Raw genomic sequence first — 19,219 nt, 5'->3', positions numbered from 1 at the left:
TTAACTGGTAAATCTGTTCTGTGATGGTGAGATATTTGATTCTTAATGTATTTATACTTTAAAAATCCAGAATTATGATCAGGTTTGTTATCGCTAACATGTTATGAAACTTGCTTTGTGGCAGTAGTATAATGTAGTAAATATATACTCCTTTATTATAATTTATATTACATGTATAGGAAAAAAATTACGTAGAGCTCAACCAGTAAAAAAAAATTGAGGTAGTATTCGCGATTTCAATGTCTGTTCAGAAATCTGGTGAAGAGAAGAAGGTGTTCCTAAAACATTGTGTGTGTTTCAGGCTCCTGTACCTCTTTGGCAGCAATGAGAAGAGGGATTTCCTGGGTGGTGCAGGTTGTTAATGATGGATTCCTCCTTTCTGAGGGAACGGATTTTGAAGATGTCATTGATGGGGATGTTAGTGCCCATGATGGAGCTGACAGAGTTTGCAACCTTTTGTAGCTCTTTCTGATCCAATGCAGTGGCTGCTCCATACCAGATGGTGATGCAACCAGATAGAATACTTTCCACGTTTCACTGTTAGATATTTGCCAGAGTGACATACCGGATCTCCATAAACTCCTAATGAAATATAGCTGGTAATGTGTCTTCATTGTAATTGCATGAATTTTTTGGGCCCAGGAAAGAACTTTAAATATGTTGACACCTAGGAACTTGAAATTGCTCACTCTTTCCTTTGTTCATTAAGGACTAGTCCACAATCGATTCCTTCATCTTGCTGACATTGAATGGAATCTTATTGTTTGTCTATCTCACTCTTGTATGCCGCCTCATAAACATCTGAGATTCTACCTACAATATAGGGTGTCATCAGTGAATTTATAAATGACATTAACATGGTCCACACAGTCATAGGTGTAGAAAGTGTAGGACAGCATGCTATACACATCCTTGAGGTGTGCCGGTGTTGGCTGTTAATGTAGAGATGTTATTTCTAATCCACGCTGACTGTGGCATCCCAATTGAAGTCAAAGATCCAGTTGCAGAGGGAGTTATGTAGTTCCAGAATTTGAAGCTTATTGGTTAGTACTGTGGAAATTGTTGTGTTGAACTTTGGGCTGTAATCAATACACAACAAAGTAAAGTCCATATTTCTGTTGTTCAGGTGGTTGAAGGCTGAGCGTAGAGCCAGTGAGGTTGCATTGGTTGTGGACACAGACGTAGCCATTGTAGATGCCTATTGTGGTGGTAGGCAAATTGCAGCAGGTCCAGGTCCTTGCTTAGGCAGGTATTGGTTCTAGCCATGATCAACCTCTCAAAGCTCTTTATTGCACTAGATGTGAGTACAATAGGGTGACGGTCGTTGAAGCAGTTCATCCTACTCTTGGGAGCTGGTATGATTGATGCCCTTCTGATGCTCTCCAGCCAATTGGTTGTCAAATGTTTTCAATGCCTTACTAGGTACACAAAGATTATTGTCAATGGCATAGCAGTATCTTCCCTTGCTTCTCATAGTAATCCCATCCAGCCATGGGAGCTAATATATCTTGATGTTTTTCAAAAGTTCTGACACTACCTGTTTCTTGATCTTGACATGTTCTGGCACATTAGCCTGTTCTATGATGATATTGCATTCATTAAGGTCCATCTCACTGGTGAATGCTGAAGCAATTTATTCAGTAAGGACCTTCATGCACATGTTTTCCCTTTTATCCCTGCTTGCCCTTATCCTCATTCTAGTCATCCTCCTGCTTTGGGGTTTTCCTTAGGCCCCTTCCAATTCCAACTCCCCATTTTATGCTCCTTGTTATTAATCACCTGTAACTTTTGTCTTGCTCTGTATGCTGCTAACCAAATAAATTTCACAGCCTGTCAGTGATAATGAACCAGATTCTTATTCCATTGGGATGGTATTAAATGTTATAATTGATTTTTAACCACTAGGACTCTTGGTGGACTATTAATTCATTGTAAAGTGAAAGCAAATATGAGTTTGAGAGCCTATATTGAAGCACTGGAAATGCAAATGAATATATATATTCATTTATATATATATATGGAATGAGAATATTGTATAAGAATTATTTGTTTTGATTTGGCAAAAGTGAAGAGGTGGAGGAAAAAGGCCCTTAGAAATGTTTTCAGCCTACTTTGCCTGTAAGCACTGGTCTTTTGAGCATGTGAGCAAGTTTTCCTTAAATCCAAACTCAAATGTTATTAGTTCTACTTTTTGATATCTTTCTTGGATTCAAATAAGCCAAATTTATCTTAGTAGTTGAGGTCAGAATTTGTTACCCTATGATATTTAAAGGCCATTAATGAATCATTTATGATCTTTCAATGACACAACTTGTGAAAAAAAACTTTAATGCAACATTTTATGTAAGAACGTATGAAAAAGCAAAGGTAGGCCTTTTAACCACTTGAGTCTGATCTTGCATTTAGTAATGCAGTAGATGATTTCAGTGTCAGATTTGCTTTCCTCCCTGATGCCTATAATCATTGGCTGAGACAGATTTTGGGAAGCCTAGAAAAGCTTCAGTAATCCTACACTCTCATCTAAGGGGTGGGGAACTCTAAAGATTCATCAGTCTCTGGGAAGAAATTTCTCATTCCCATATTAAACAAGCATCCCCTCATTCTGAGACTATGCCCTCTTTACTCTAGATTCTAGCATAAATTTAGGCCACATCCCTTGTATTTATTCCTTGGGGCCCCATTTATAAGAAGGGTCTTTTGGAGAGAGTGCAGAAAAGATTTACCAGGATGTTGCCTGGATTAGAGGGTATTTGCTATAAGGAGAGGTTAGAGAACTTGGGTTGTTTTCTCTCGAGTGGTGGAGGCTGAGGGATGATCTGATAGAGATTTAAGATTTGGGAACATGGAGTAGTCAGCCAATATATCTTTCCCAGGGTTGAAATGTTTAATGCCAGAGCATATTGAATTAAAGTGAGAGGGCTTAGTTCAAAGGAGACGTGCATGGCAGTGGTGGGTTCCTAGAATTTGCTATCTGGTGTGGTAATGGAAGCAGATAAAATGGAGGCATTCAAGAGGCTCTTAGGCATGTGAATGTGGAGGATATGGACATTGTGAAGGCTGAAGGGAATCGGAACCAGGCTTATAATTACTGATGTGACATTTATTGTTTATTGGTAGCAGTATAGTGCAATAAAATGCTACAATTTGCAATAAGAATATATAAAATAAATAGTGCAAAAAGAGACCAAAAATAGTGAGGTAGTATTCATGGACCATTCAGAGACCTGATGGTGGAGGGGAAGAAAGTACTTCTGAAGCATTGAGTGTATGTCTTCAGGTTCCTGTACCACCTCCCCTGAATTGTAGTAATAAGAAGAGGATATATCCTGGAATGTGAGAGTCCTTCATTATGGACAGCATGTTCTTGATGCATCGCATTTTAAAGCTGTTCTTGATGGTGAGGAGGCTAATGCCCATATTGCAGCTAGCTGAGTCTACAGCACTGTAGCTTTTTCCAATTCTGTGCATTGTTGCTTCTACACCAGATGGAGATACCAACCAGTCAGTAAGCTTTCCATAGTACATATGTAGATATTTGGTAGCTGCTGGTGTGCCTTTGTGATTGTTGAGCACAGGATAGATCCTCTGAGATGTTGACACCTCAGAGCTTGTTTAGTTCAGGCATTTGATTATTTAATTAGTTCCGTGCAATGTTATGGACCGAAGTGCCTGTTCCTATGCTGTATTCTATGTAATAAGCATTTTCATTTATTTTGTCAAGTCCCAGAATTTTGATGTTTCAATAACATTACTTGCTCTAAACTCGAATGAAAGGTCCTCATAAGTCCTTTGCTCGTAAGACAACTTCTTCATTCTGGTGTTCTGTCTAGTAATTCTCCTCTGAAATGCTTCGAGTACAATATTTCTCTCCTTGAATTTGGAGACTAAAATCACTTGTGACACTGGAGCTGTGCTCTTACTGATAACATGTACGATTGTAGAAAGACTTCCTTGCTTTTATAGCCCTTTGCAATAAAGGTCAACATTCCATTTGCAGTCCTAATCATGTGCTGTACCCACATGCTAACTTTGTGTTTGATGTACAAGGGCACCTAGATCTCTTCATATCAAAAATAGTATCTCTCCATTTAAGTTATGTTATCTTTTTCTATTCTTCATACCTACTTGCTGCCCGTTATGTTGCTGGCGTTTAGGGTAGCAGTGAAGATCCTCCTTCATAGTGCCAGTGTCATCTTTTCTGTTTTCACTGTTGTCAGCCATGCAAGTCCAGGGTGGAGCCTTAGAAATACCACTGCACTCAGTTGGAGAAGGTTTCTACATTGCTATTTCCATAAGTTTTGTTTTAATAGTCATGAGCTAAGCACCTGAGCCTGAAGGACTAATAGACCACTCTTAGTCAGGCTTGTTCCCTTTGAACTATTGGCGTGGGTGACCCTACCAAGAACTAAAGCATAAAGCACTGACTCCAGGCAACATAGCTCTTTGGGCCATTGAGGCACACAAGCCTGCAAACCATGACAAGGTTGTGGTCCTCTTCAAAGGTTCAAAGTTCAAATTTAATATCCGAGAAAAATATACAATATACATCCTGAAATGCTTTTCCTTCACAAACATCCTCAAAAACAGAAGTGTCCCAAGGAACGAACAACAGTTAAACATGCAAACTCCAAAGTGTCTTCCCCCCCCCCCCCCTCCAGCTTCCCCCTCCTGCACATAGGCGGTGAGCAACAATCCCCCCCTCCCCCCACCGGTAAAACAAAAAGTGCACCTGCTACTGAGCACAAGCGTGAGCTAAGCGATAGCAAAGACACAGACCAGTTACCCCAAAGGCTTCGCATTTTATCTACAGGTTCTCAGTTTCCCTGGCAAAGGAGAGGGAGGTGACCCCCATTTTCGTAACCAACAGGAGACATAACAACAACCTGCTGGTTTACGATGTTAAAAGTCCGTTTTGTCACTTTGTTTTGAGCTCTGTGTCTGAAGGTTGCAAAAGATTTTCTGGCCTTCCCGACAACACACGAGTTTCTTGCCGTGACACCAACCCTCGATCCACCTGTCTCCAGAGCCCCGAGATCTTAGGCATCCGAATATGATCGAGATCTCTCAGGCCAAACCCTTGGCATGTCGGATAATGGCCAGTCATGGTACCCCTAGAACTGGTCCTATTCCTGCAAAAAACTGAAGCCTGCGTGTAACTCCAGATCAGGGTCTTCAAAAGAACCCTGAAAGGGAAAAATAAAGATATTAAAGGTGGAAATAGAGCTGTTTCTGAAGATGCAAGCAAATGTGTCACCGTTAGACGCCATTTATCCCTCCTAAGCTCTGCCAAGAATATCTTGGAGGTATTCCTCATGGCAATAGGGATAATGTCCCATTCCCCATGTTATATTTCATGTAGCAACTTTTTAATACTTGGCCTGTTTTTAAGTCATTTCCACTTAATAACTTCACATCCACCTTTACCATCAGCAATTTTAGTTGCACTGTTCTTGGTTCTTCAATCTGTCAGTCATTCAGAAGTAGCTGAGCCCTAGCTCTTGTGATGCACTGCTATTTGATAATCTGAAACTAATCTATTTATCTCAAGTCTGTTTTCTATTAGATAGCCAATCCTCTATCCATGTTCATATGCCTACAGGAACTACTTGATTTGTGAGCTTTTGCTGTAACACCATTGGCTCTTTCAACTGATCTGAAATGCTGGATATTTCACAACAACAACCTTCCTCTAAATGTCATTAAGACCAAGGAATTGATTGTTTTACTTCAGGAAGTGGAAGTTGGTGGGGAGAAAACACCAAACTGCATCGAGAGATGAGTAGCTTCAGTAGCCTGGGCCCAACATGCGTATTAGTGCAATCACGAAGGCATGCCAGTGGCTGGACTTCATTAGGAGTTTGAAGTGATTTGCCATGGAGAGCAAGTATTCTGACTAGTGTATCATCACCCGATACGGAGGCTTCAATGCAAAGGGTCATAATTGGCTGCAAAGGATTGTAGACACAGCCAGCTCTATCACAGACACTTGCTTCCCCACCAGACCTGGTTTAGTTTCACCAGTATATGTCGTAAAATTTGTTAACTTAGCGGCAGCAATACAATGCAATACAGTATAAATATTTAGAAAAATCAATTACAGTAAGTATATAGGTAATAGATAAATTCTCACAAACAAATAATTTAAAAAAATGAGGTAGTGTCCATGGGTCAATGTCCATTTAGAAGCTGTTCCTGAATTGCTGGGGTGTGTGCCTTCAGGCTTCTGTACCTCTTCCCTGGATTGCATCTAACCCTAATCTGATACAGGATTGATTTAGTTTTGATTTGATCATTTAAGTCAAGGTGAACTTTTATAAGCTTGTGTACCAGGACTTTGGCCTTCCATTAGATAACCAGATAAAATGGTGTGTGGCATGTGCGCTATGCACGTCATGATCTTGAATGATTAGTTCTATGCTGCTCAGAAGTTCCAGTAACCTGCTTAACTGTGCCCAGTTAGCTCCATTTTATTCCTTGATATTTCTTATTTATTGTCTGCTCTGAATTTCATGTAATTAGAAGGTTGAATTAGGGTAGGAAGTATGAATTTGGTCCAAACTTGTTTTCACTTCTCTCTCTTCCTCCTCTCCCATGGACTGTCTACACATTTCAATGTCTTAGTGAAGAATAATCAAAGATTCCACCCACCCCAGACATTCTCTCTCCTCCCTTCTTCAGCAGAAGATACAAACACTTGAATGCACATACCACCAGGGCCAAGGAAAGTCTCTACCCTACTGTAATTGTTCCCCAGTGTGATAAAGCTGACACTACATTTTATAATGTACCTCCATTGCCACCTTGCACCTTATTGGTTATCTCCTCACATTTTGTATAGCTGTTACACTTGCTTTGTTATTTTATTTTGTTCTACCTCAACCCATCACATAACAATTTGACCTGTATAAACAGTATTCAAGACAGGCTTCATAACATATCACTATCTTGAAATATGTGACAATGATACTCCAATTCCAGGTTGTAACTAGTGATTTATTATATAGTACCTAATTACTATTCTTTAATAGCATTAATTCTTTCTGTTTCCTATTTTCTTGCATTGCCCTGAAATATAACCCATGTTCTTGAATTCTTTTCTGACAAATTTAGTAAACCATTTCATAAATTTTGTTGTTTTTCTAAATTATGTCTAGATTGTTTAATGGAAGATTTGTAAGTGTCCATGGTGTGCTGTGTGCATGGACTCCTACGAGCCAGAAATTTCTCTGGTAAAATCCCAATAAAGGGTGGAAACTAGAGGTCCCTTCTTTTTGTCCCAGAGTTGTTTAGTCATAGCTGATGTTACCAATGCTCACCAGCCAGAGTTCAAATCAGAACTCTACTGCTTGTCTTAGCTCACCCAGCAGTCTGTCCTCACTGAGCAGTCATTTGATTCATTGCTAAATTTGCACTAGGTTTTGATGAAGAGGTACAAGCCAGGTTCCTGGCACTGCAGTGAACACGTGAAGAGTTTACACTAGGTTCCTGACAGTGTTGTCATCAGCTCTTCATATATTATTATTGTTATAGGGCAGTCTCTTGGGTTGGAAGATGATTGCTTCCAACACAGGTTATATGGCCTCTGAAGTGGCTGATGAGACTGGCATGACAACTGGAATCTTGCCTTGAATAGCTTATTGGGCAGGTGGGTAGACAATTTGTAAGATGGTGTGCTCTTTCTGTAGCTAATGCAGGGCTACTTAAGATCATAAAGCCATAAGATATAGGAGCAGAATTGGGCTATTTAGCCTATCAAGTCTGCTCCACCATTTTATCAAGGCTGATCCAATTTTCCTTTTAGTCCTAATCTCCTGTCTCTTTCTGTTCTCTCCCTCCCCCCCCCCCCCCCCCCATATTCCTTCATGCCCTGGCCAAACAAGACTCTATCAACCTCAGCCTTAAATATACAGAAATACTTGGCCTCCACCGCTGCCTGTGTCAAATAATTCCACAGATTCGCCACTCTTTGGCTAAAGAAATTACTCCTCATCTCCATTCTAAAAAGACACCCCTCTATTCTGAGGACGCGTCCTGGTCTTAGGCTCTTCCATCATAGAAAACATCTTCTCCATATCCACTCTATAAAGACCTTTCATTATTCAATAGGTTTTAATGATGTCCCCACTCATTCTTCTGAATTCCAGTGAATACAAGCCCAGAACCATCAAATGTTCTTTATGTGACAATCCATTCAATCCTGGAATCTTTTTCATGAACCTCCTTTGAACACTCGCCAGTTTCAGCACATCTTTTCTAGGATAAGGGGTCCAAAACTGCTCAGAATACTCTAAGAGGGGCCTCGCTAGTACTTTATGAAGTCTCAAAATTACATTGCTTTTATATTCTAGTCCTCTTGAAACGAATGCATTTGCCTTTCTCACCACAGACTCAAACTGCAAACTAACCTTAAGGGAATCCTGCACAAGGATTCCCAAGCCCCTTTGTGCCTCAGTTTTTTCTCTCCATTTAGAAAATAGTTTACACTTTCATTTCTTCTAAGTGCATGATCATACATTTCTAGACACTGTATTCTATAAAGACAGATAGACATACTTCATTGTCCCCGAGGGAAATTGGGTTTTGTTACAGCCGCACCAACCAAGAATAGTGAAGAAATATAGCAATATAAAACCATAAATAATTAAATAATCAGTTAATGCCAAGTAGAAATAAGTCCAGGACCAGCCTATTGGCACAGGGTGTCTGACTCTGAGGGAGGAGTTGTAAAGTTTGATGGCCACAGGTAGGAATGACTTCCTCTGACGCTCAGTGTTACAACTCGGTGGAATGAGTCTCTGGCTGAATGTACTCCTGTGCCTAACCAATACATTATGGAGTGGATGGGAGTCATTGTCCAAGATAGCATGCAACTTGGACTGCATCCTCTTTTCAGACACCACCGTCAGAGAGTCCAGTTCCACCCCCACAACATCACTGGCCTTACGAGTGAGTTTGTTGATTCTGTTGGTGTCTGCTACCCTCAGCCTGCTGCCCCAGCACACAACAGCAAACAGCACTGGCCACCACAGCCTCGTAGAACATCCTCAGTATCATCGGGCAAATGTTAAAGGACCTCGGCCTCCTCAGGAAATAGAGACGGCTCTGACCCTTCTTGTAGACAGCCTCAGTGTTCTTTGACCAGTCCAGTTTATTGTCCATTCGTATCCCCAGGTATTTGTAAACCTCCACCATGTCCACACTGACCCCTTGAATGGAAACAGGGGTCACTGGTGTCTTAGCCCTCCTCAGGTCCACCACCAGCTCCTTAGTCTTTTTCACATTCAGCTGCAGATGATTCTGCTGGCACCATGTTGCCAAAGTTTCCGACCGTCGCCCTGTACTCCGCCTCATCTCCCTTGCTGATGCATCCAACTATGGCAGAGTCATCAGAAAATTTCTGAAGATGGCAAGACTCTGTGTAGTGGTTGAAGTCTGAGGTGTAGATGGTGAAGAGAAAGGGAGACAGGACAGTCCCCTGTGGAGCCCCAGTGCTGCTGACCACTCTGTCTGACACACGGTGTTGCCATTTCTTTGCCTATTCTCCTAATCTGAGTCCTTCCTGTAGCTTCCCTACTTCCTCAAAAGTACATGACCCTTCACCTATCTTCATATTATATGCAAAATGTGCAGGAAAGCTATCAATTCCATCATCCAAATCATTGACATCTAATGTAAAAAGAATTGGTCCCAACACTGTTCCTGTGGAACACCACTAGTAAAGGCTCCCTTTATTCGCACTCTTTGCCTTCTGCCAATTAACCACTGCTTTATCCATGCTAGTCCCGCTTAGTGGCACAATAATATCAGCACCGGACTCCGGAGCGAAGGTTCCCGAGTTCGAATCCAAGTCGAGTTGAGCATTGAGCTAGCAACTTGGCCTTGTAAAAACAAGAATAGCTTGCTACGGAAACACCGTCATGGCGGTGCCGGATAGCTCCACTGCTGAGTTGAGGGCTACTTTTCTTCTTCTTATCCATGCTAGAGTCTTTCTTGTAATATCATGGGCTCATAGTTTGTTAACTAACCTTGCGTGGTACCTTGTCAAGTCATAAAAATGCAAGTCATAAAAATGTACAACATCAATTGGTGCTTCTTTGATGAAATCCTGCTTATAATTCTTTGAAGAAATAACAACAGATATGTCAGGGCAAACACGAGGAAATCTGCAGATGCTGGAAATTCAAACAACATACAGAAAATGCTGGTGGAACACAGCAGGCCAGGCAGCATCTATAAGGAGAAGCACTGTCGACGTTTCGGGCCAAGACCCTTTGTCAGGCATGGTTTTCCCTTGAGGAAACCACACTGACTATAGCCTATTTTATCATGTTTCTTCAAATACCCTGAGACCTCATTCTTAATTGACTCCAGCATCTTCCCAACAAGACTAACTGGCCTATAGATTCCTTTCTTCTGCCTCTGTCACTTCCTGAAGAGTAGAGTGACATTTGCAATTTTCCAGTCCTTCAGAACTATTCCAGATTCTAGTAATTCTTGAAAGATCATTACTAATGCCTCTACAATCTCTTCAGCCACCTTATTCAGAACTCTGTGGTGCAGACCATTTCGTCCAGGTGACCTATCTACCTTCAGACCTCTCAGTTTCCCAAGAAACTTCTCTGTAGTTATGGTAACTTCACATATTTCATGCCTCCTGACACTTGACATCCACCATATGCTAGTGACTTCCACAGTGAAGACCGATGCAAAATAGTTGTTCAATTCATCCACTATTTCAGTGTTCCCGTTTACTACCTCTCCAACATTGTTTTCCAGTGGTCCAATATCCAGTCTCTCCACTTTTATACTTTATGTATCTGAAGAAACTTTTGGAGTCCTCTTTAATATTATAGGCTTTCGTATTCCATCTTTACCTTAATGATTTCTTTAGTTGCCTTCTGTTTTAAAATCTTCACAGTCCTCTAACTTCGCACTAATTTTTGCTCTATTATATGCCCTCTCTTTAGCTTTTATGTTGGCTTTGATTTCTCTTGTTAGCCACGGTTGTGGCATCCTTCCTTTAGAATACTTTTCCTCTTTGGATGTATATATTCTGTGCCTTCTGAATTGCTTCAAGAAATTCCAGCCATTGCTGTTCTGCCGTCATCCCTGCCAGTGTTCTTTCACAATCAGTTCTACCAACTCCTCTCTTGTGCCTCTAATTCCCTTTACTCCACCCTAGTACTGATACATCTGACTTGAGCTTGTCCTTCTCAACTTTCAGAGTGAACTTGATCATATTTTGATCACTTCTCCCCTAAGGGTTCTTTTACCTTAAGCTGTCTAATTATTTCTGGTTCATTGCACAGCACCCAATCCAAAATAGCTGATCCTGTAGTGGGCTCAGCTACAAGCTGCTCTAGAAAGGCATCTCATAGGTACGCTAGAAATTCACCCTTCAGCACCAATCCAATTTTCCCAATCTACTTGCTATGGAAGTCCTCCATGACTATTGTAACATTGCCCTTTTGACATGTGTTTTTTATTTCCCGTTGTAATTTGTAGATTGCATCCTTACTACTCTTTGGTGGGGGGTGGGTGTCTGGATCTCTTTATCCTACCAGTTATTTTGCTCTATCCAGAATGAATCAACACCTTCCAACCCTATATCACCTCTTTCTAATGTTTTAATTTCATCTTTTACCAACAGTGCAATACTACCCTCCCCTCCCCACCCGCCTTCCTGTCTGTCCTTTCGAAATAATGTGTATCCTTGGACATTAAACTCCTAGCGACAATCTTTCAGCCATGGTTCAGTGATGCCTGCCAATCTACAACTATGCTGCAAGTTCATCTTCTTTATTCCATATTCTGTACACGTTCAAATACAAAACCTTCAGTCCTGCATTCACCCTTTTTGCTTTTTATTTTGCAACTCATCCTGTTGACTGCAATTTTGCCCTATTGGCAGCCTCTCCTCACTACACATTGCCTCTGTTTTGTAAACCAGCTACCTCACCTTCAACACTATTATCCACCTTTGCTACAGTACTACTTGCATTGAAATATATGCCACTCAGGACACCAGTCGCACCATGCTCTATCTATTGATTCCTAACTTTTTCTGAGGTCTTACCAACATTTGCCTCCACAAACTCTCCACTAGCATCATCTTCCTAGTTCTGGCCTCACTCAGATGTGGCATGAGTAGCAATCCTGAGATCACGACCCTGGAGATCTTGGCACCTAACTCCATTGAGCTCTCTATGCAGAACCTTGTTACTTGTCTTACCCATGTCATTGGTACTTACATAGATCATGACTTCTGGCTGTTCATCCTCCCACCTAAGAATGCTGAGGACTCTGTTGGAGATATCCCAGACCTTGGCTCCTGGGAAGCAGCATGCCATCCGGGAATCCTTGTTATCACCACATTGTGCCTTATCTTCTCTCCCATGAGTCACTGAGTCTGCCTCTGTGACCTCTTTTAGGTCATTCCTCCCCGACAGTATCCTGTTGTTGAGGGGATGGCCACAGGGGTACTCTGCATTGGTTCCACTTTTTGATAGTCATCCACTTTCCTGTGTCCTGCATCTTCAGTGTAATTACCTCTCTGTCCTATCCATCACCCCTTCCGCCTCCTGAATGATCTGGAGTTCTTTGAATTCCATCTCCAACTCCTTAATGTGGTTCGTTAGAAGCTGCAGCTGGATGCACTTTTTGCAGTTGTCATCGGCAGGTACACTGGAGGCATCCCTGTTTTCCCACGTTCCACAAGGTGAACTTTACACTATTCCTCTTAGCAGCTCTGCTGCCCTAGCTGAGCAGAAATAAAGAAGAGAAGGTAAAAAGACGAGCTTTGCTTTGTCTGAGTGAAGCCTCTTTTTGCTGAAACCTCGAAGAGCTAAAGCCTTAAGATCATCCCTCTAAGTCCAATCAGACAATGGCTGCTGTGCTTGCACCTGTTGGTGTCTGTTCTTGGGTGTGCAAATGAGGTAGGCTGCCCAATGTAGCTGACTGAGATTAATGATGGTCTAAAATCTTGGGTGTTGGCCTGGGAGACAATTCAGGGATTGATTTTCATGTTCTCCCAGTGGACCCTTTCCAGTTTGCTTTTTGCTCAAATCAGTCCACTGATGGTGGCATAGCATCTGCTCTCCACTTCATCCTGTCCCAGGTGGAAAATTGTTCCTTATACGCCAGTATGTTGTTTATTGACTTCATTATGCTCCTTAAAAGGTGGTAGGTAAACTGTCCTCGTTGGGTCTCAACATCTCTTTCTATAACTGGATCTTAGACATTGACAGAAAGACCACTAAATAGATGATTGTGGACTTTGGGAACTTTGAGGCTGACCACTCCTCACTGCATGTAAAAGATTCCTCAGTGGTTAGGGGCACCAGGTTTCTGGGAGTGTACAAAATGGATGATCTCACCTGGTCCCTCTTTAGTCAAGCAGGCATAGCAGCATCTCCACTTCCTGAGGAGATTGAGATAAGCAAGGTTCCACCCCCCCCCCCCCCCCCCCGCCTCCCCAACTCCAATTCTAACTATTTTTTGTATAGGAGCTTCATGGATAGTGTCCTGACCAACTGCATCACTGCTACACAAATTTTGAGGCATCTGAGTTCAAGACCCTATACAGGAGTGTTGTGTACACAGGGCTCTTAGCATTGTCAGTGATCCCTCCCAATCATTCAACAATCCATTTGATCACCTATCATGAGGCAGGAGATACCATACCACTGTTAGGATGAGAAATGGCTTCTTTTCTCAGGTCAAGCGACAACTGAACTCTGCTACTTCCCAGGTCTCATCATGTATAAAGCACTAGCAGCATTATACTGTTTACTTTCTAACTTGTTAGAAATGAACATTAATTTGTTTGTAGCCATATGACTACAAACTACTTTGTGTGTTGTGCCCTTTGGTCCAGAGGAATGTTGTTTTGTTTGGTGGATTACATGTATATGATTGAATGATAATAAACTTGAACCTGGAGCAGCATGTGGGAATATAATAACCCTTTTTTCTTAAGTGCTGATCCTATTAATATTGTTATTCCTGGGAATAGATCCTGCATGCTAAGCCAGTTACCAGTGTATAAAATGACAACTGGAATAGTCTGGCCTTGGAATCTTGGGTGAGGCATGTGAGCCCAATCTGAATAGTTTCTGATTAGTCAAGCTGTTGGAAACCAGTTCACTCTTATGTGATGCAATATAATTTTTGTTTTGCGACTACTCTTTATGGAGGAATAGAGAATCAGCTACTCTTTCATTAAACCAGACTCATTAAATTTACCCGTTGACAAGCTGAGGTAAACAGACTATCTTTTTCTGGTTTTAAAATGAGTTGATGAAGCCCATCTAAGATGTCAGTTGAAGTGCCATATTTAGCCCCACTAGTCAATAAAAGGGTAATATGAACTAGGGCCCTACTTCATGATCGCAATTTAGTTATCCAACTGATAACTAGATGAAGCTTGTAATTTGTATATCTGTTAAATAGTATCAGATAACGTTGCAAGGTATCTGCTAGCAGCACTGGCTTACATGATCTCGGAAGGGACTTCGTGCCTAAAAAAAAAGAAAAGTAGTTAGTTTAAAATCTGCTTGATTTGCTGAAAAAGTAAACATATTATCAGTTTTTAAATTGACAGTATTGGTTGTAATTATATTGACGGTATAAACACTTTTGTTTCACAGAGATGCAAGCATGAATAACATAACTGAGCTGCAACCAGACTCCTTCCAAAAACTTCCATATCTTGAAGAATTGTAAGTATCTTGAAGAATATAAGATGCAATTAAGACTTGGGCTTTGACTTACTAGCTTTTATATGCCAGTTCATGAGTTATTAAAACTTCTGCTTAATGTAAGGATGCCAAGTATCTTGCAGAAATCATAGCAATTTGAATATTATATTACTGTAATTGGTGGGGTAAGAGACAAGATGACGTGTCCAATGAAGGTCACTGGTTTAAACAGAGGACAGATAGGTTAAATAAACCAAATGAATGTGAAATATGTGCAAGCATATTTGATGTTTTATCAAGAGGAAAATATTGTTTCTGAAGTTAAATTGTAAATGGCTGAGTTGTACATGTGAGACCATTCTAGCATCCATATTCATAGAGTAATTAAGCACAAATATTGTAATTTTTGGCCAGGGCTAAGTTTGCAAAACACAATCCTCTCTAGGATGCCCAGTCCACTTCTGAATCCCATCAGTTCACAAAATCGTTGCCCCTCTCCTATGCATTCCCTTATTTGCCTCCCACCTCTGAACCTTGCTTCAATTCTTTGCTTTCCAACCACAAAGGGGAAAAGATGTTATTCAGACAGTTGCATTTTTCCAGCTGAAAGTCTGCTAACCTCATTGAATAAACATTGCATATAAGTAAGTCTTGTGCAGTGAGCTGTTTAGTTAAGGCTCAAGTGTGTTTTTGCCAACATTTTTCGAACTGTTACCATCATTATGTAAGTATGCTTTGGATTTCTCAGGCTATTAGTTGTTAAAGACATTCCTGAAATATTAAAATGGTATTGAATTGATAAGACGTACTTTATTGCTTTTCTTTGTTTCTCACTTTTTTTTCTTCAATTCAAAATTGGCACTAATTCGCAATGACTGAGAATTTATTAAACAAATGGTGGACTGCTTAGTACTTGGATTTTGCTCCCATGACGTCTGCTTGGCAAACACTTTTCTCTGACATTGGCTTAATGATTTGGATAGTGTCATCATCTATGATATTATTTGGCAGCCAGATTAATGCACCCTTCTCCACAAATGATTAATGTGCTAAGGGTTAAATTTGTGATGCTAAAAACCAGTGTCAGATGTATTGTATATTAAATTTAGGTGTTTTCATTCATTTCATGTTGTATTTGAAATTGACACAATTACTGACTATGATTTCAGGACTTGTTTCCTTCATGGGTTGGTTACTTTGGGTCACTGTAACAACAAAGTAACAGATATGCAGAATCCAGTAGGGTAAAATATAAACACAAATGGGGAGATCAGAGAAACAAGCTTTGCTTAAATTGAATTGAATCATGCTAGTCATTTATACTTTTGCAATTAAAGATGGTGTGCAATTTAGTGTGCCACCCGTGTGCATCTACTGTACATAATGTTTCAGTAGTTCAAATTGTATGAATAAAATACTGTCAAATATGTTTGTTTTTTTAAGAAATAAAGATAAATGGCAGGAGTCTTCCCCCCCCCCCCCCCCACCTTTTTTATCCTCTATGATCATTCTTTTTAGTGTGGTTAGATGAAAACAGTTCAATCTCTCAAGCTCTGTTATGATGACTGCATGAAGTGGGAAATACAAACACCAGACTGGACATAATAACATGGAGGATGTGGCCTGCAGTTGATGAGCTTGGTATTAAGCAGGAAACAGAACAAGCAACGGATGGTCAGGGTGGCCCAATGATTAACAGTTAGGGAATATAAATACCAGTTTGCTCCGAGATTAGAAATGGAGAAAACCTACAGCATAATCCAGGCCCTTCAGCTCACAAAGCTGTGCCGAACATGTCCCTACCGTAGAACTACCTAGGCTTTACCCATAGCCCTCTATTTTTCTAAGCTCCATCTGGCCATCCAGGAGCTTCTTAAGACTCTTATCATTTCCGCCTCCATTACCGCTGCCAGCAGCCCATTACATGCACTCACCACTCTCTGCGTTTCTTTTAAAAAAAACTTACCCCGACCTCTCTGTACCTGCTTCCAAGCACCTTAAAACTATGCCCTCTCGCGCTAGCCATTTCAGCCCTGGGGAAAAGCCTCTGACTATCCACACGATCAATGCTTCTCAATTTCTTGTACACCTCTATCAAGTCACCTCTCATCCTCGGTCACTCCAAGGAGAAAAGGCCAAGCTCACTCAACCTATTCTCATAAGGCATGCTCCCCAATCCAGGCAATATCCTTGTAAATCTCCTCTGCACCCTTTCTATGGTTTCCATATCCTTCCTGTAGTGAGGTGACCAGAACTGAACACAGTACTCTGTGGGGTCTGACCAGGGTCCTATTATAGCTGCAACATTAACTCTTGGCTCTTAATCTCAATCCCATGATTGATGAAGGCCAATGCACCGTATGCCGCCTTAACCACAGAGTCAACCTGCATAGCAGCTTTGAATGTCCTATGAACCTGGACCCCAAGATCCCTCTGATCCTCCACACTGCCAAGAGTCTTACCATTAATGCTATATTCTGCCATCATATTTGACCTACCTTGGCTATCCCTACTCCCTTTCTTGAATAAGGAAACAACATCCACAACCCTCCAATCTTCTGGAACCTCTCCTGTCCTCACTGATGATGCAAAGATCATTGCCAGAGGCTCAGCAACCTCCTCCCTCACTTCCCACAGCAGCTTGGGGTACATCCTGTCCAGTCCTGATGACTTATTCAACTTGATGCTTTCCAAAAGCTCTAGCACATCCCCTTTCTTAATATCTACATTCTCAAGCTTTTCAGTCCACTGCAAGTCATCCCTACGATCGCCAAGATCTTTATCTGTAGTGACTGCTGAAGCAAAGTATTCATTAAGTACCCTGCTATTTCTTCCGGTTCCTTACACACTTTTCCATTGTCACACTTGATTGGTTCTGTTCTGTCATGTCTTATCCTCTTGCTCTTCACATACTTGTAGAATGCCTTGGGGTTTTCCTTAATCCTGTCTGCCATGGCCTTCTTATGGCCCCTTCTGGCTCTCCAAATTTCATTTGTAAGCTCCTTCCTGCTAGCCTTAGAATCTTCTCAAGTCATATCATTACCTGGTTTTTTGAACCTTTCATACTCTTCTTGACTAGATTTATAACAGCCTTTGTGCACCATGGATCTTGTACCCTGCCATCCTTTCCATGTCTCATTGGAACATACCTACTCAGAACCCCACACAAATATCCCCTGAACATTTGTGACATTTCTTCCATATGTTTCCCTGAGAACATCTGTTTCCAATTTATGCTTCCAAGTACCTGCCTGATAGCCTCATAGTTCCCCTTACTCCAATTAAACTTTTCCCTAACCTACTTTTCAATTCATAGAGTGAAAAAGTTTGTCAGTAATTGCTATTTTTTAATGAAAGTAGTTATTTATGAAAGTTATTTTTTAATAAAAGTAGTTAATTAACTCTGAAGCAATCAAAAACTGCTCTTATGAATTCCTATCATCAGTGGAGACATCTTATTGTCTTGGATGTGGCTTATTGATACAGAGATGAAGAATTTTAAATCCACCCCTCCCCCCCAAAAGATTTAGCTGGGTAGAATGAGTCATGAGAGTCAGTAAGAGCCGCAGAAGTAATTGTGAATGTAGGTAGTAAACTGGTTTACACGGAGGCACTTAAGTAAATTGTTAAATTGCCCCCAAACTGCCTAATGACTTTCCATTTGACATTTCTGTTACTAATTTTGATCATATCCTTTCCTGAACTTCTATGCTTACCTTCATTAATTTGTGTTGGGTAATAGATATAGCATTTTGATTTGGCAGTGCTCTGGATTGGCTTGATTTGGAATGACTCCCTCTTTTCCAAAGCTAAAGCCATTGACACTTATTTGAGTATCTTGATCCCATTTAAACATCCTCAAGGAATTTGGCATCTCTTTTCCTGTTGCTTCCTGATTTTTTTTTTGTGAACTACTTGGTCACGAAGTAGGTTCTGCCTGCACAAAACGAAGTTTCACATCCTGCTATAGTTAGAGTTCAGAACTGAATGTCACATCAAGACTTGGGATCTGAAATCCACGAGGGTGAAAGCATAAAGGAAAATCAAGCGTGAAGCATTCACATTATCAATTCAAAAGAAAATTGAAAGGGTAACAGTGAAGTTAGGCCAAAGAGAAAATTGAATATGAACCAATAAAGTCTGTGATTTAAAAGTATGAGTCAATCTCATTCATTTGAACTATCTCTCTTCCCGCCATCACGGACATTTACACTACACGCTGCATCTGCAAAGGAAACAGCATTATGACGGACCCCTTTGCACCCCTCATACAATCTCCTCCCTCCTGCCATCTGGGAAAAGGCTCCGAAGCATTCGGGCTCTCACGATCAGACTATGTAACAGTTTCTTCCCCCAAGCTGTCAGACTCCTCAATACCCAGAGTCACCTTGCCCTATTGTCCTGTTTATTATTTATTGTCATGCCTGCACTGTTTTTGTGCACTTTACTCAATCCTGTGTAGGTCTGTAGTCTAGTGTAGTTTTCTGGGTTTTTTAATGTAGTTCAGTCTAGTTTTTGTA

The 19,219-nt window shown here is 40.9% G+C and overlaps 1 protein-coding gene across 2 annotated transcripts in view; it reads left to right on the top strand.

The window, feature by feature from the left end:
- Positions 1-19,219, top strand: part of lgr4 (leucine-rich repeat containing G protein-coupled receptor 4) — a 175,978-nt gene that overhangs the window by 39,918 nt on the left and 116,841 nt on the right. For both annotated transcript variants that reach the window (XM_059975998.1, XM_059975997.1), the window contains exon 2: positions 14,649-14,720. In XM_059975998.1, the coding sequence (XP_059831981.1) occupies positions 14,649-14,720 (72 nt within the window). The remainder of the gene's footprint in view (positions 1-14,648; positions 14,721-19,219) is intronic.

This window comes from Hypanus sabinus, chromosome 7, assembly GCF_030144855.1.
Source record: "Hypanus sabinus isolate sHypSab1 chromosome 7, sHypSab1.hap1, whole genome shotgun sequence".
NCBI classification, from domain to species: Eukaryota; Metazoa; Chordata; class Chondrichthyes; order Myliobatiformes; family Dasyatidae; genus Hypanus; species Hypanus sabinus.
Note: the sequence above shows the minus strand (reverse complement) of the source record. Positions and strands in the feature narration are given on the sequence as shown.